At 54.8% G+C, this 15812-nt stretch overlaps 9 protein-coding genes across 9 annotated transcripts; 5 read left to right on the forward strand and 4 right to left on the reverse strand.

Moving 5' to 3' along the window:
- Positions 1-413: 413 nt before the first annotated feature.
- Positions 414-1165, forward strand: BAUCODRAFT_470772 (uncharacterized protein). The gene is made up of 3 exons (XM_007678266.1): positions 414-534; positions 584-649; positions 696-1165. Exons 2-3 carry the CDS (start codon positions 614-616, stop codon positions 1041-1043), a joined length of 384 nt encoding a protein of 127 aa, XP_007676456.1. The 5' UTR covers positions 414-534; positions 584-613; the 3' UTR covers positions 1044-1165.
- Positions 1166-1464: 299 nt separating this feature from the next.
- BAUCODRAFT_470759 (uncharacterized protein) lies at positions 1465-2365 on the reverse strand. The gene has a single exon (XM_007678267.1). The coding sequence runs from the start codon at positions 2315-2317 to the stop codon at positions 1733-1735; it is 585 nt and encodes a 194-aa protein (XP_007676457.1). The 5' UTR covers positions 2318-2365; the 3' UTR covers positions 1465-1732.
- A 203-nt stretch (positions 2366-2568) lies between these two features.
- On the forward strand, positions 2569-2851 carry BAUCODRAFT_147964 (uncharacterized protein; the record flags this gene model as incomplete). The annotated part of the gene is made up of 2 exons (XM_007678268.1): positions 2569-2611; positions 2667-2851. 2 exons carry the CDS (start codon positions 2569-2571, stop codon positions 2849-2851), a joined length of 228 nt encoding a protein of 75 aa, XP_007676458.1.
- Positions 2852-3928: 1077 nt separating this feature from the next.
- BAUCODRAFT_70143 (uncharacterized protein) lies at positions 3929-6040 on the reverse strand (the record flags this gene model as incomplete). The annotated part of the gene is made up of 3 exons (XM_007678098.1): positions 3929-4797; positions 4945-5318; positions 5382-6040. The coding sequence occupies 3 exons, from the start codon at positions 6038-6040 to the stop codon at positions 3929-3931; spliced, it is 1902 nt and encodes a 633-aa protein (XP_007676288.1).
- Positions 6041-6435: 395 nt separating this feature from the next.
- On the forward strand, positions 6436-7705 carry BAUCODRAFT_575987 (uncharacterized protein; the record flags this gene model as incomplete). The annotated part of the gene is made up of 1 exon (XM_007678269.1): positions 6436-7705. The coding sequence occupies one exon, from the start codon at positions 6436-6438 to the stop codon at positions 7648-7650; it is 1215 nt and encodes a 404-aa protein (XP_007676459.1). The 3' UTR covers positions 7651-7705.
- A 150-nt stretch (positions 7706-7855) lies between these two features.
- On the reverse strand, positions 7856-8629 carry BAUCODRAFT_147966 (uncharacterized protein; the record flags this gene model as incomplete). The annotated part of the gene is made up of 1 exon (XM_007678270.1): positions 7856-8629. One exon carries the CDS (start codon positions 8627-8629, stop codon positions 7856-7858), a length of 774 nt encoding a protein of 257 aa, XP_007676460.1.
- Positions 8630-9915: 1286 nt separating this feature from the next.
- BAUCODRAFT_24136 (uncharacterized protein) lies at positions 9916-10758 on the forward strand (the record flags this gene model as incomplete). The annotated part of the gene is made up of 2 exons (XM_007677795.1): positions 9916-10538; positions 10596-10758. 2 exons carry the CDS (start codon positions 9916-9918, stop codon positions 10756-10758), a joined length of 786 nt encoding a protein of 261 aa, XP_007675985.1.
- Positions 10746-13912, reverse strand: BAUCODRAFT_471495 (uncharacterized protein). Its single transcript, XM_007678271.1, has 3 exons — positions 13495-13912; positions 11664-13443; positions 10746-11613 (listed from the first exon to the last, which is right to left on the reverse strand). The coding sequence occupies exons 1-3, from the start codon at positions 13762-13764 to the stop codon at positions 10949-10951; spliced, it is 2715 nt and encodes a 904-aa protein (XP_007676461.1). The 5' UTR covers positions 13765-13912; the 3' UTR covers positions 10746-10948.
- Positions 13913-14023: 111 nt separating this feature from the next.
- Positions 14024-15721, forward strand: BAUCODRAFT_33673 (uncharacterized protein). The gene has a single exon (XM_007677867.1). It carries the CDS (start codon positions 14061-14063, stop codon positions 15297-15299), a length of 1239 nt encoding a protein of 412 aa, XP_007676057.1. The 5' UTR covers positions 14024-14060; the 3' UTR covers positions 15300-15721.
- The last annotated feature ends 91 nt before the right edge of the window (positions 15722-15812 follow it).

The raw sequence follows: 15812 nt of genomic DNA on the forward strand, positions 1-15812 counted from the left end.
AGACAACCCTCAATTTGATCGACTTGATTGATCAATGCTCAGCGAGGTACGATTCCACTCCATCCCTTCAGTTGTTCGTGTCAGCATATTCTCTTAGAAGACACCGGCGAGAAGCGTATACGTCGACATCGGCAGGGTCTGAAGGCTAGCGTGCATGCCTGCATGTGGGGATTCACAAAATTCATCAAGCAACGGCTGACGACTTCTCTCTGACAGCTGCTATCTCCACCTTGTCACACCTCAAGCGCTGATACCACAGCTTTATCGACTCCCAAGATTTCTGTCTTCTCACATACAATTCACTCTACACATGTCTGGAAACATGGAGTACGCGAGCGGCAACCGTGGCTGCTACAACTGTAAGTCTCTCATGGCACTGATGACGGGAGCCCATTAGCTTCTAGCTTCAGTGCGGACTTGCCATCCAGCTCACCTACGGGCGGCTGTGTCTTCTCGAATACGCGTGGCTGATGAGCGGAAACAGGCGGTGACACAACGCACCAGGCACGCGACTGCCCGTCGAAGGGAAGCCCCGTAAGTATATCTGAAAGCTCTAATGTGAGCCTATGCTGACAGCAAACAGACTTGCTACAACTGCGGCCAGAGCGGACACATGTCGCGCGAGTGCACCGAGGCTCCTAAGGACAAGGTGAGTAAAGCTTCATCGTGCCGTCTTCGTCTGCTGATTAATCCAGACGTGCTACAACTGCGGCGAATCGGGCCATATGTCTCGTGAGTGCCCGACTGCGGCTGCGCCTCGTGCTGGTGGCGGTGACCGCGGCGGCTTCAGCAGTGGCGGTGCCAGTAGCGGCCAAGAATGCTACAAGTGCGGCAAGGTAGGCCACATCGCCCGCAACTGCACCCAGGGTGGTGGCAGCTACGGCTATGGTGGAGGCCGTGGTGGCGGTTTTAGTGGCGGCTACGGTGGTGGTGCTGGCGGTGGCTACGGTGGCGGCGGCCAAACCTGCTATTCTTGTGGTGGTTTCGGTCATCTCAGCCGTGAGTGTTTCTGGGTCATTGCTTCGGACTGTTCTCCATACTGATTCACGTAGGTGACTGCACACAGGGCCAGAAATGCTACAACTGCGGCGAGGTTGGCCATCTTTCCAGGGAGTGCCCGTCGGAAGCGTCCAGCGAACGCGTGTGCTATCGATGCAAGCAGCCCGGCCACGTCCAGTCCGCTTGCCCGAACTGATCAAAATTTGGCATTGAGAGGGACGAGCAAACGCCTTGAGCTACCAAGCCAAAACGACAGCCAGAACCTGGAGGACGATCCTGCCTAGGAGCCGAACAGTTGAAGTCCATGAAGGGAGAGGGTCGGCGGAGAAGGTGTTTGTATGCTTTTCGGGATAGGGTCACCCATGGCCGGCGTCAGTCATAAGCTTCTTCAATCAATGCCGCAAAGCAGCACCGGAGCGTCTCTCGCGAGGCAACCGGTCATGCGGCGGATCCGCGAGCACTTCTATGAAAGACGAATACCGGAAGAAAGGCTCGGTACGCAGAGCCGAGCGTTACTAAGCCTAGAGCCACCAGCTAGCGGTATCTCAGCCAAATGAAGTTCGTACCATCTCGTCATTCGTGTCGCAATGTCGGCCACATAGCCTCATTAACACATCAAACGCGCAAATCACGTCCGTGACAACCCAATCGCTTGTCATCTACCCAAGTAATCCGCTAACGCCTCGCTAGAATGCTGGTAGTACAACGCTCGCAAGTACGCTTCGACGCATGTTTATAGTCTCGTTGGTGAAAGTGGCCTGTTGAACCCACCAACTCTATTCATGTACTGCCGGTATTCGCTCTTCTTGACCTTGTGAACTCCATAGTTCTTGTCGTTGCCGGGCACCTTCGTGTTCTTCGTGCTCCGAAAGGACTTGAAGCCCATCTTCTCGAGCATGCGCCTTTCCACCTCCTCTTCGTCCAGGTCTTCCATCTTGATGTCGGTGCTAGGCTCTACCAAATGCTCGAGCTTGGGCTGGGTTTCATTCCGCATGTTGGATCGGTCATTGAACGGTCTCCTGTCAGGCCCCGGCCGCCCTCCCGCTGGCTTGCTTGGTGGCTGCGCATGACCGCCTCCTCTCCCTCGCTGCGTCGCTACGGGTCGGCTGCCTCCGCCACCACGCGGCGGTCGATATGGTGAGCGGTCTCTGCGATGATCGTCCCGACGGTCTCTCCTCAATGGCGATCGTGAGCGGTCTCTGTCTGCGAACGCATTAGTAACATGACTATTGTGGTCGCGTGACAGCGCGCACAACGTACCGTGTCGTGGTCGCGCATCTTGTCGCCTGCGCTCATCAGGTCGGCCATTCCTATCCATGTCTGAGCAAAGTCTGCAAGGGACGTTGACTGTAGCGCAAAACCTGCGACATCAAGGTTGTTCGGCAGCAGTGATGGTATGCATGTCGCATGACTAATGGCAGCGGAGCCTAAGGCAGCACATCAGCGGTGTATGTACCAAGATATTTCATCCTCGCGACCTCGGGCGTCTTGCCTTCCATTGTTGCAACGCTACTTATGCACAAGTCGCTTTCGTACTAAGAGCGACATCGAAAGTAACGAGAGTCGGAGATGGCGGATTACAAGGCTGACGAGGTTGCCTCCTCCGCTGGGGGTATGCTTGATACCAACGGCGGAAGCTAACGGGCAACCGCTTACTGCTCGCTCAGGACAGCAGCAGGACCGCTCGTCCACTGCTCGAAAGACAGCAGCTGGAGACGGCAGAATGGAGAACAGTCTCGAGATGAACAAGGCTAACAAAGTCGAGACTACGGAGGCATCTGATGTGGCAGGCCGCAAAGACAAGGGAACCGGTACCGGTCGGATTGAGAAACTTATGCCTGGCAAGAAGTAGTATCCTGTTCAAGCGTACGATAATCAATCACCAAACATGTAGCTGCACCGTCTTTACCATATAACGATTTAGCATTAAACGTTGCGGGCTTGCGATTTCTGGCAAACAAGCTGGAACCATCTCTCAGCTCCTAGAGGACCCATGCTGGAGTTGCTTCGCCTGGCACTAGAATTTCTGCTGGTGCATCCAAGGACACTAGGGCAGGAATTCCATGGCTTTCTTGCTAACAATTCGGGCTAGAGCTCGGAAGTGTCATAATGCGGCTTGGTTGTGGCTGCCAGTCGCTGCGAGTATCGTGGAAGTGCTTGACAATCCCAGAAAGCGCACCCAGGACCTGTGAGGGCGCCCGAGGAGGCGAAGGGTCGAAGCTAGGAAGCTTGGAGGTTGCGGGCGGCTGCTCTGTTGGCTGCTCTTCGTCTGTGACAGCGGCTTTCTTCCTCCTTGCCTTTCCGGCGCCGCTCCGTCTCCATCCTCTGCCGTGCAGTCTCGTAGGCCGATGGTGACGTTGCGACACTTGATGTCTGCCATGATTCGTCCTTGGTACCTTTCTTGCTGCTTGGACCACTTCTAGGGCTGTCCTCTGAGGCACACTCTACGGCCTTCCGTTTCCTTTGCGGAGCCGGCACGGTTCGGACTCCATTGTCCGGCTAGTCTGCAGTTGAGATGATCTCGCCGAGTTCAACAATGACATCCCACAACCCGGTGATGACCATTTGTGGAAGGTATACACCGAATGGAAGACACAGAGTCCGGTACAGAGGTGGCCAGCAAGCCAACGCCTATCTATCCTGAAAAGTGACGAAAGCGTCGTGTCACTTCGTGATTGTCTCGTCCCCACGTCTCGGGAGACGCGCCTGCATTGAGACTGTTCAGGAAAGTTGTACGCAAGGATGTTGCGGAGTTACATGTCTTCGAGATCACTTACTGATGGGCACTACCGGGACGGCAACGCTCGCGCTCCCTCACACTCATGGTAGCTGCACCACTCGAAGTCCATGTTCGTCTTGCATAATGCTTTACAAAGTCAGGACACAATCTCTCGGTATCCGGAACGCCTTGCTAAACGGACGACGCACGCTACTTTTTCCCGGTATCTTCCTTCAAGCTCACGATGCGGTTCAAGATCACGTTCTCCTCGGTACTGTCCTTGTCCAGTGCAAAGAAGGCCGTTCTCAAACCCTGGAACCTTACGGAGCTCTTGTCCACAACGCCCATCGCCTCACCTTCTTCCTTCGGCCATGGTGCATTGTGCTTGACGTAACCGAACCCACTCTCAATCATGGCATTTGGGTACACCACAAGCGACTCCGGGTTGAGATTCTCATGATACCCACCATTTTTCCAGTCCAGCTCATTGGGTTTGGCCGACTTAAACAGCGGATTGAAGATGCGCGCTTCAGCCATAATCGGCGATTTGTGAGCGGGAGAGTCTGCCACCCAGTGGATGCGCGCCTTTCCAGGTTGCACATCAGCACCATACTCAGCTAGTACTTCGGTAACTTTGCCGCTTGTTGAGTCTTTTGAGAAGGAAATGCACCTGATCGGGTGCTCCGCGTTCAGCAAGCCGACGGATTTGCCTGGTGCTAGGCGGAAGAAGTCCGGATCGTCTTCTTCCCGAAAGTCGTCGCGATCAATATAGATTGTTTTCGTGAAAGGGACCTTGTGCGTGCCTTTCTCCTTATCCTTAGGATCGAAGGGGACGTCACGCTCTTCCAGATGATTATCCGGCAAATTCGTCAGGACGACCTTGACGGGGTCCAGAACGAGCATGAGTCGAGGTACTGTACGTTCAAGATATGTACGAATGTTGGCATCGAGGGTATGAGTTGCAGTGTTGGCATTGGCTTTGGTCACGCCAAGGTCAAGGACGAACTTTTTAAGCGCACCCGGCGGTACGCCGCGCCGCCGCAGTGCGACCAGTGTGAAGAGCCTTGGGTCGTCCCAGCCTCCAACTGCTGGTGGTATCCTACGTCCAGTACCGTTAGTCGCCGCTTTGGCTGCCTCCGCCGCCGGTTCGGGCTCGTGCTCGCCTTCCTCCGCCAATGTCATTTCGTCCATGTCGTCTGCAACATCCTCTGCATCCACGCCATTACTCATCGTAGCATCATTTGCGACGGTTGTCCCATCAACCAGCGTGGCAATTTTCCGCTTGGACAGTATCGTACCCTCGACATTGAGCCGGCCGTACTCTCTCTGCATTGGACCTTTCTCGTCACTGCCTTCGATCTTCATGTCCAGAGCCTCAAGCAGCCAGTTGTATGCAGGCCTTAGCGTTTCGAATTCGACAGTGCAAAGACTGTGGGTGATGCCTTCCAGAGCGTCGCAAATGCAATGCGTGAACTCGTAGGTCGGGTATATCCGCCACTTGTCGCCCGTACGGTGGTGATGGCTGTTTTTCGTCACGCGGTAGGCCGCACAGTCCCAAAGTGCAGGATTGTTCGCATAGGCTTTCAGCTTGTCCTTTGACCTCTTCGTCGATGGCGAGTCCTCCTCCTGAATCTCGTATTCCTGTGGGTTTGTTGCGAGATACTGCTTCATTCGCAGCACAGCCTCGCCCGGTCGGTACTGGCCATCTTTCATTGCGCGGAAGTCTGCCAAGTTTTGCTCGACTGAGCGACTCCAGTGCGCACATGCTACCCGTGAACCGTGTTCGCCGTTAGGAAGCTTTCCCCGTCCTTTCTTGACTTCGTCCGCCGTGCAATGACAGACGTAAGCTTTGCCCCGCCGTACCAGCTCCTCAGCCAATTCGTAAAGCTTGTCGAACTCATCAGAGCTGTATGTGATTTTGTACGGTTCAAAGCCCAACCAATAGACCATATCCTTGATCGCAGTAAAGTACCGTTCTTCTTCCTTGGTCGGATTGGTGTCATCGAAGCGTAGGTTGCAGACACCGCCACGACTTCGCGCGAACCCGAAATTGACTGTGATGGCTTTCGCATGGCCGATATGGAGATAACCGTTCGGTTCTGGCGGAAATCGGGTATGGACATCCTTGACTGGCTTCTCATCGTAGACACCCTTCAGCCACCCCTGCTGGAACGGGTCTACGGGCGCTGACGGGCCAGACGATGCAGGCTTGACGGCAGCTTCAATCTTTGCTTTCTCCTTCGCCGCCTTTGCTGCTGCTTTCTTCGCTTCTTTCTCTGCTGCACGCTTTGAAATCTTCGGCTCTCCGTCGGCGGAGGCCATTATTGGTTGGATGATTCTTGCAGTACGGCTGAAGTAAGAGGACGTTGTCCAACAAGGTATGGGCGGAGACTTGATCAGACGGATATGAGTGGTTGCTATGTGACTCCGAACTCTTGGCAAACTTCGGCGATGACCGTGCGCCAATGCGTAACTTCCCACTTTGTGAGAGCGAGACTGCGTATTCACGTCAACCGACATCCGAGAAGAGTCCACGTGCGTATTGAGAGGGCAATGTTTCAGTACTACCACATATATATTTATGCGAGTCCACGCAAATGATTGCGCTGCATCCATCTGATAGCGTTCCCCTCCCTAACAGCGTCAAGGACTTCATTACCAGATCTCTAAGACATGGAACGGAGCCCAGTCCGTCAGGTCACACAATTCGCATCTGAATGTCGTCTAGGCGAGCTCATCTCAAGTCGCGTACAGGTTGCCAGCAGTGTAAGAAGCGCCGGATCAAGTGCGACGAACATGCCCCGTGGTGCCAGCGATGCGCCGAGCGCGGACTTGACTGCAGTTACAAGGAGCTGCAGGGTGCAATTGACAAGCTGCAGCTCCTGACGGCGCCAGAAAACGCTCGCTATGGGCCTTCTGCATCAGATACGTGCAGTAAGTCGAGCCAGCCTAGGCCAGATGCGTTGTTAGAGCGGACCACTGTCTCTGTTCCCGAGGAAGTTGTGGAGTCACGGCGGGACATAGGTCCATTCACCCTTCAAGACTTTGCGCTCTTTCACCACTTCCTGCTGCATACGTTCCAGACCATCGGTCCCATTGATCGCGACCATACCGTGTGGAAGACACAAGCACCTGAGCTAGCCCAATCGTATCCCTTCCTCATGCATGCCATACTCGGTGTAGCAGCTGCTCACAGATCGTCGCTGGATGGGCTACTGCACAGCACGGGGATTGACACGGCGCGAAAGCACTACACTGCAGCCCTGCGCCTCTTCCGCACTCAAGTCAGCGAAGTGGGAACTACTGATGCCGGTTGCGCGTTTTTATGTTACGCCATGCTTATCAGCGTTCTTTTCCTTAGCCTGGAGTGTGAAAGACAGCATGATGGCGACCCCATCGACGACTTCGCCAACTTACTTAACATCTTGCAGAGGTCTAGTAGCGTGTTGGAATCTGTCAAGCCGGCTGTCAATGACACAGCATATGGACTGCTGCTACCCGGCCCAAGCAGGGGCGAAGCACATTCCCTTCCGGAAGACCTCGGGCGATCACTGCAAAGAATAGAGAGTTTGATACAGAGTCCCGACACTACCGACCCTCCAGCGACAACAGTTGAGTTGTTCGACGCGCTCATCAAACTTAGGACATACCACACGTACCAGCCACTTCACCCTATCACTGGGGCAACCCTTCTAACGTGGCCTATGACCGTGGTTCCAACTTTTGCCGAACAGGTGCGGCGTCGACACCCTGCAGCTTTGAGTATGACTGCTTCTTGGGCGGCGCCGTTTTATCATAGCCCTGGAAAATGGTATGTCGGCAAATGGCCGGAAAGGTTGATCACTTCGATATCCTCCAACCTTCAGGCTTTGGGGAAAGCCGAGCTGGTTGCTTGGCCTTTGGCGCAAACCATTGCAAAAGCACCAGGCTGAACGAGCGTACAAGACTGGCAGACTGTAGTTTGGGATCCGTGAACAGCGCCTCAGACGCTCAATATCCGGTCTCTGCTTCACAAGACTCCTGGAATAAGATCCGCCCGCCGCCCTTCGCTAACCTCGCCTCGACCCGTCAAACCAGATATATCTGCGGGAATGCTGGTTGCTGCACGAAGCGCTTCGACAGGCGACAAGCCCGCTTCTACCAGTAGTCAAGCGCTCTATGCATCGATACGCCATGCTCAACGTCGAAGGGAGAGTTTGGCTCTTCGTAACAGTCTGTACCCGCCAGTATCGGCACGCCGGCTTGATGGAGGGCGGTGGTTGATTCTCTTGCGTTCACATACGTCTGCTTGCCAATACCATTTCTGCTGTTTCGAACGATTGCTAATACTACGGTGGGCTTCAGCAGAAGCGGAGCCATGCTGCTCAACGGTAGCTTCTCGGTCGTTTCGTGCATCATGCACAACATCGGCACGGAGATCATCTTACCAACAAGCATGCGGTTTGCCATGTTCAAATCCACGGCTTTGTCGAGCGGAAGATGCGTGATGACATCGACGCCAGCATTGAGCGCCATTGTGAAGGGTGCATAGGAAGCAGCATACGTCACCACCCTCTTTTGGTGCTTGTGCGCTTCCAAAACTATGGCATCCATCGTAGCTTGATCCGGACCGGGAATATCTGCAATAAGGTAGTCTTGATGTAGTCGGATCCATCGGCGATCCGGCTCTGCACCCAACTTCGCGCGTCTTCCGGACCCTTCAACAAAGACTCTTCGGCCATTGGCAGTATACAGCTGTGCACACTCCCTACTTCCGTTGCTGGACAGCCGGCGGTGCGAATGTTCGGTAATCCTTTTCGTCCAGGTAGTCCAACTCGCCCACGCATTCGCTTCATCTTCTCGATCGGAAACATGGCCATGTCCGAGACGCTGGTCACGCCATGTCTCAAGATTTTTGCAGATGTTCGTCATGGTCAACATGCAGATGTGCGTCTATCAAATCGGGAATGAGAAAGCCACCTTGTCCATCAATGATGGTTGTCGCTCCTTCCACATCGCTACCGATCACATTGCAATTAAGGGTGACAGACTGCGAATCGGTGAACTCATTGCTGTCAAAAGCTCGGACGTTGTTGATGACTGGCCTCGTTTGGTCGTGCTTGTTGCCCCATTGACGCCACTGCTGTAGCTCCCCTCGGGGCACTAGGCACCAGCATTCGCGCGGGCTATGTCTGTCTTCAAGATAAGGTCCAGTTGGGAGTCTTGAAGGCCAGAGCGTGTTCATTCAACTCGGAGCAAACTGCGACCCAGATGGGTGGCTGACTATGGGTTTTAAGACTCTAGGACTCTGTGTATATGGATAGCTTACTCAATGATCCGCAGACTTACAGGCATTCATATGAAAGCTACTCGACCACACCGTTAGCTCCGTGAAGCACGGGATGACATCCTGGCCGGCGTCGGTAGTCGAGTACTTCTGCCGCACGATGGTGGCATGCTAAGGCTATGCTTTCAGCCCATTGCTTCCAATTGCGTGGCACCGTTGACAAATGTGTGGCGGGAGCCAAAGCTTGTGTGAGCTCCGACCTGATAGCAAACAGTGGCAACTTGTGGCCAGAAGTAAGCACTCAATATGGAGGCTACCAGAAGCAATCGTCTGGAGAGCTACTGGTCGTACATCTAACGCTGAGCAGTAAGTTTTGCGTTGAATACGCACCAATCGGCTTGCAGATATGCATTGATTCGGACCTGACTGTCAATGCGACAATAATTCAACACGTTCTCCTACGCGATCGACCATCGCATCTTGATACGATATCCTTCCCTCAACTACACGAAGAAGATCGATGCCCAAGACAACTTCCGACGGGCGATTACGGTACGGTAGCTTGCCCCGCTTTGCCTTTGTATTCACAGCCCCAGTGACTGCTCGATCTCTCTGCAATCCCCCATGAATTGCAATCCATCAATAAAGATCCCACAGTAGCTGCAAATACAGATGAGGATATACTACCGGCGTACATCGCATGTTATCTGTAGACTCAGCCAGCTACCTGGCGCGGAAAGCTCGATTTGATTTGTCTTCGCACAAAAACAACGGCTTAGTGCGTATTCGTGCCTGCCTTGTCCGGCGTGGGGGTTATTGGCAGAGTAGAGGCCGGCAAAACTGTCGAACTCGGGCACGGTAAACTTGCAATTTAGCACATCAGGATCCCAAGCCCTTTGGCAACTACCTGCCGAGCTTATGCAAGGTTCCGATGGCCAGACTCCCCGTTTCTGAAATACCAACGCTCTCCCTGCTTTACAAAATCGGCAAGCTGACCCCACCTACAACATCGGGGGAAGGTGCAAGCTCCAAGTACAACGATAAAATCTCACTCATACGAACGGACATCACAAAGCTTGCGACTGATACCATAGTGAATGCCGCGAACGAGTCGCTTCTCGGTGGCGGCGGCGTCGACGGTGCAATTCACTCCGCTGCCGGCCCAGACCTCCTCGAAGAATGCCGCACTTTGGATGGCTGTAAAACTGGCGGTGCCAAGATTACGAACGCTTATCGGCTGCCGTGTAAGAAGGTCATTCATGCCGTGGGCCCGGTCTACGGCACAACGAAGCGTCAAGGCAAGCACACGCAGCTGTTGTCAAGCTGCTACACCAGAAGCCTGGATCTTGCTGTCCAGAACGAGTGCAAAAGTATCGCCTTTTCGGCACTAAGTACCGGCGTCTACGGCTATCCCAGCGAAGAAGCGTGCGTTACAGCTATCGCTGCGGTCAAACACTGGCTTGACAGTGACGAGCAGAAGGCGGAGAAGTTGGATCGTATCGTGTTCTGCTCGTTTCTGGAGAGGGATGAGAAGGCTTACGAGAAGCATATACCGTAAGCTCTTCGATCCTTAAAGCATTGTCTAAAGACCAACGCTGATCGTCCATCTAGACGCTTCTTCCCTCCCGCAGATGCTGGCCGAGCGACTGCGACAAAGGCTGACGAGCAGGAAGGGACGAATGAAGAGAGTCCCGAGCTGCCGAAACTGCCTGACGTACCGAAGAGTGAGCCGCTGGAGCATGGGCAGCCTGAACCCAAGAAACCAAAGGTTTGACGCGAGAGGCAATTCGCTGAGGGCTGTTTTTACGTGGTGCGGGATCCATTTGCTCTGTGCCTTGGTAAACCCCGTCGATAAAGCATAGCACGGACTGCGTCGCCTCAGTGACACTGACAGCGGTATTCAAGGATACTGTTGCTCCTTATAATGATATATGGTTTCACTTCAGAAAAGAGTAAACCATAACTCAGCTGTCAACACCGATCCCACCACCACCGCCTCCGACAGCCCCGTCGACTCTCCTAAGGAAATCTCGGAGACGACCGGCTTCCTGCTCCCCAAAAGCACCTCGCTCACTCTCCACCGCCGCCACAAGCGCGGGCAAGCTCTCCTCGACCTTATCTTCTGGCACATTAGTGCAAAGTGACACAACCTTGCGGTACATGCCCTCGAGCTCACTGCTGCGGCTCTTGAGCTCATCTGCCTGCTTCCTTAACTGCTCATTCCTCGCCACGTACGCATTGAGCGTCGCTCGCAGAGACTTCGGTGACGGCACTCTGTTCTCCAGCAAGTGGCGTTGGGATGCGTTGGGGGAGCCTCCTGGCGTGTTAGAGGCGAGGATATCTTGACTGCTATGGTCTAGCCATTCGTTGTCGAGGTCGGCGTCAGAAGTCGTTCGCTTTGCGGCGTTCGTACGTCGTTCCGCTATGGCACGCTTAAGGTTCGCCACTTGAGCTTGTCGTTCGCTTCGGAGCTTTACACGCTCTTTTAACTGCTGAAGATGCTCGAGGTCGGCTTTCTGCAAGGCGCTGAAATTGCGGATCTGTACGTTAAGCTGATCGATCTGCTCGGTGCGTACGCGCAACAGCTCTTTGTGCGCGGTAAGGTTCTGAGACAACATCGCAGACATTGCTAAGACTGTGTTAGCTCGGAGGACGTAGATCTACAAGATTGCCACTTACTCTCTAGCATATCGTGACCCATATCCTCCACCCTGGCGCCCGAGCCGTCAACACCGTCAGACTCGCCGTCAACGACCATCGTGTCCTGTGTGCCGATCGGCTGCTGAGTGTACTGTTGACTTGACAGCCCGCCATTGGCGTAGGGCTGCTCGCCTGGCTCAAGTCCAACACCAAAGTCTTTCGCGCTGACGCCCTTATTGTTGGGCATGTTCGGGTCTGCGTGGATCTCAAGCAGCTGTTGGATGATGCTCCGATTTCCAATACGAGCGACGAGATTCAGCGCGGTATTACCGGCCTTGTCGCGCGCATTGACAATATGGGACAGAAAGCGGACAAGGGTGAGTGCGCCCTTGTGACTTGGCGCTGAAGCTGCAGACTCCTGGCTGGACATGTCTCCATTCGCACGAGCCTTCATGTTAGCCACTGCAGCAGCAGCCACAGATGGAGCACCTGCATGGTTCGCCGAAACACTCGGCTGCGTGCCTATGCGGACAAGATACTCGAGCAGAGCCTCCAAGTAGTACTTGCTGCTGGGTGCTCTGCCTTTGATGCCGGAAGACACTGCAATATGATGCAAAATGGTCCGTCCTTGAGCGTCACGCACTTCGATGAGCGGACCAAAAAGCTCGAGAAGTTCCGGGAAGCACGAATTCTCCCAGCAGTTGTTGACAAGTACGGCACTGATTAGTGGCGACTGACCAGCAGCGTTGCCACGCCAGATGTTGGCTCCTTTCTGAATCAGCAGCTTCAACAACGGCACCTTGGCGAGTGTGGCAGCCCAATGCAAAGCGTTGTTAGCGGACTGGTCAAGAGGCATGTTCAGATCCTCGCCGGACAGTCTAGTGAGCGCCTCATGCGTGGCGTAGTCCGAGCGTCCAGCATCCGCGAAGAGATCCAGAACTAAGCTTAACTTTTCTTGTTGCTCATCGTTACTGGGTGCTGGATGTGGAGGCTGCGCGATGGGCTCGCCGTCACGAGTGAGCTCGTGGCTTACTCCGCCGTCGTAGAAGAAGCTCTCATTGGGCTCGGTTGGAGTCACTGAGCGCATGGACACATCGAGCGGCAAGTTTGGCGGGCCCATACCATCTTGGCTGTCATGCCGCATGCGCTTCCTTGGCGGCTCGGTGCCATTCGGCTGCGTGCTGTATCCGGAGTCGAACTTGGCATCAGCATCGCTACTCATCTGTGACGCCGCACTCTGCTGGCTCCCTGGGAAAGCATCCTGCTGGGACGGCGGCCGAACATTAGCCGGTCTTTGCGCGCTTGGCGGTCGTGGTGCCGGTGACTGCAAGCGGGCTGCCTTGTTCATTGCTGCGAGCGCGACAGAGGTGGTAGGCGAGATGTTCGAGAAGAATGTTCCATTAGTCACTGGTCCACCCTGTGGAGGCCTGCTGTCGAGATTGGTGTTGTAGAAGCGCTTTCGGTTGGCAGCCATAGCCTGCTCCTTAGTTGGCGTCTCCTGCCCATGACCGCCTGAGCCGTCAGCAGTCACATCGTAGTCCAGGAGTGGCCGTAAGATATCTTCCACGCCGTATTGACGGCAGAACTCGCGGCCTCGCCGGTAGCTGATCCAGGTTCCTTGGTACTTGCCATAGCCGCCTTGAACCTTTTCGTGCTCGCCGGTCAGGATCTCCTTCTCCAGCACCTTGGTGCGCTTGCCCTTGTCGACGCCTGCGACTTTGAGAATCTGTGTTGCATTGAGCCAGCCGTCGCTACGGCGGCGCATGCAGGCTACTCCGCCAATCTCCATCTCATACACTGACACGCCCGAGTAGACGGCCTAACATGATCAGCGACAGAAGCATCCCGGAACATCGCCGCTAACACTTACGGTGTATATCTGTGGCTTCCCAGCATAGTCCCGGACGGGACCGTAGCCGTCGCCAAAGCTCCGGAGATAGCCGGGGTTTGAGACTGGGCCATTGGGAAAGCCCTGACTGTAGACAGGCTGGCCTGCAAGTTGCGAGTCGAAAGACAGATTGTACCCGTGTCCGTAAGGTGCACCATTAGGCTGGCTGGAGGGTCCTTGTGGGGAGCCAGCGGGCACCATCTGGGTGAAGGAGTGCTGCGGGGTTGGAGGCATCGCGGCTATGGAAGCCATCCAGGCTGTGGTCAATTGTATCGAGTACTGCGGTGGGAGAGTGCAGGTGTCGTATGGGCTATCATGCCTCGTTCCAGTTGGGCACTATCCGCACTCGGTTCGCTGGTTGCGCGCGAAAGTGCCACGCTGTTATACGCGGTGGACGTTAGGAACGCGTAGTGGGCTTTGCGGGCCGAGAACTGATAACGCTCGGATCACGCTGTGGCCTCCCGCACAACGAGCATTCATGATTGGCAACTAGGTATTCGGTGACATTGAAGGCATGGCTCGGGATCTGATTGCTTTCAGTTTCGCATATGCAGCGATGGCGCGCTACCTCGCCACTCCACGGTACCGCCCGGTGCCTTGCTCGCAGTGCTGGTGCTTCGCGTCCGTTGTTCGCAACGGGTTTCCTGTGTAAGGAGGCGTCAGTAATCGACAGCGTGAGCACTAAGCAGCGCCATGCTCCTGCGCAGTATCCTGGTAGTCTTGAATCAGACCAGGCCCGCCATCTTGTACGTGCTCTGTTACGCGAATGTTCCTACCTACCGGATTCTCAGGCACGGAAATGGATCAAAGGTCATGTAATAGATCGCTTCAGGAGCTACAGCTTCAAGACCTGGAAGCATCGGAATGACCCTGCCTACGGTGAGCGACTCCGGCAGAAGCTGGAAGAAGCAAGGCATGCCGCGTCAGTCTTAAGACGTGCCAACGAGGGTGAGCGAAAGCCGCTGCTCAAGGTTCTTCTGGTGGCTTATGGCCGAACGGGCAAGCGAAGACACGAGCTCATGAAACCGCTTATGCCTGTGTCTGCTCCTTTAGAGCAAGGCCAGTCTATAAGCCTTAACACGAATGGCAGCAACTCCACTTCCGAGCAGTCTGCGGGAGCGAAGCGCACAACGCAATCACCGATGACCCGGAAACCCAGTGCACGAGAGGTCAATCAAGGCCAGTGGACCGCTTATGTACCTGACTTCACCCCACAGCTACGCGCTGTGTTGCAGTCGCAGATCCGCCATCCTCCACCGCACTTGACCCGGCCCATACTGCGTAAGATGGCACCTCAGCTCGAGGAGCTGAATTCCTGGATGCGACCCATGCCGCTATCCCGTGTGAAGAACCAGGTTGAGAAATGGTATGCAGAGCTTCTAGACAAAGTTCATCCGCCTTTACCAGTGCCGGAGTGGGAGCGATTGCGAGACTTGGCATCCGGCCAGCAGACTGAGCGGTTCATTCCACGAAGGACCTTCGCCGGGTTGAAGAAGCCAAGTGCGCTGGAGCTGGTTGTCGTTTTCAACCAAGCTGGTGTACGCAAAGTGTTCGAAAACAGAGAAGCTCACAGCATTGAACCGCGCTACATACGGCGCCTCTGGTTTCAAGTGTTCTTGCAATGTCCTGCCATGGAGTGGGATACACAGAAGGCGGAGTGGAGCGTAATATGGGGCCAGCAAGCATTATCTGCGGTCAACAATGCGCCTAAGGACAAGTTACCCACCGTTTGCTGCCCGAACACAGCATGCGGAGCGGAGTATTTAAAACCTGTCAGCGCAGAGTGAAGCCATTAGAAGAGGAAGCTTGGCATCAGTGATCACGCACCGCTGACAGTGATGCACTGATGCTTCCTCTTCTCGGCTAGACCTTCCGTTTGCGGCTAACGAGACTGCGCGGTACCTGCAGCAATGTTTCGAACCTTGCGTCTCCACCGGCCAACGCCCTCCGAAGTGCAAGAACGATCTCCGCTTAGATCTCGTTCTTTGAAGTGACACCAACCATCATCCTTCATCTGCTCTTCGCAACAATGGCAGACCCAATGCAGCCTTCGATCACTCATGCATCCGCAGAAGGTACGGTTGCGCAGCTCGGTTGTTGAATCCCAGCTCACGCCTAAGCAGATGTGCCTCACATACTCGCCATGATCAAGGAGCTCGCGTCCTACGAAGATGCCCTCGACAAGGTAGAAGCAACCGAAGACAGTCTCAAGCGTACCTTGAGTTTTGCGGGGTCAATGCAGCACACCAATCCAGGCTACGCCAAGACACTCGTCCTTCGACTGCCCGTCAAGCCCACAA

This window comes from Baudoinia panamericana (assembly GCF_000338955.1).
Source record: "Baudoinia panamericana UAMH 10762 unplaced genomic scaffold BAUCOscaffold_6, whole genome shotgun sequence".
NCBI lineage: Eukaryota > Fungi > Ascomycota > Dothideomycetes > Mycosphaerellales > Teratosphaeriaceae > Baudoinia > Baudoinia panamericana.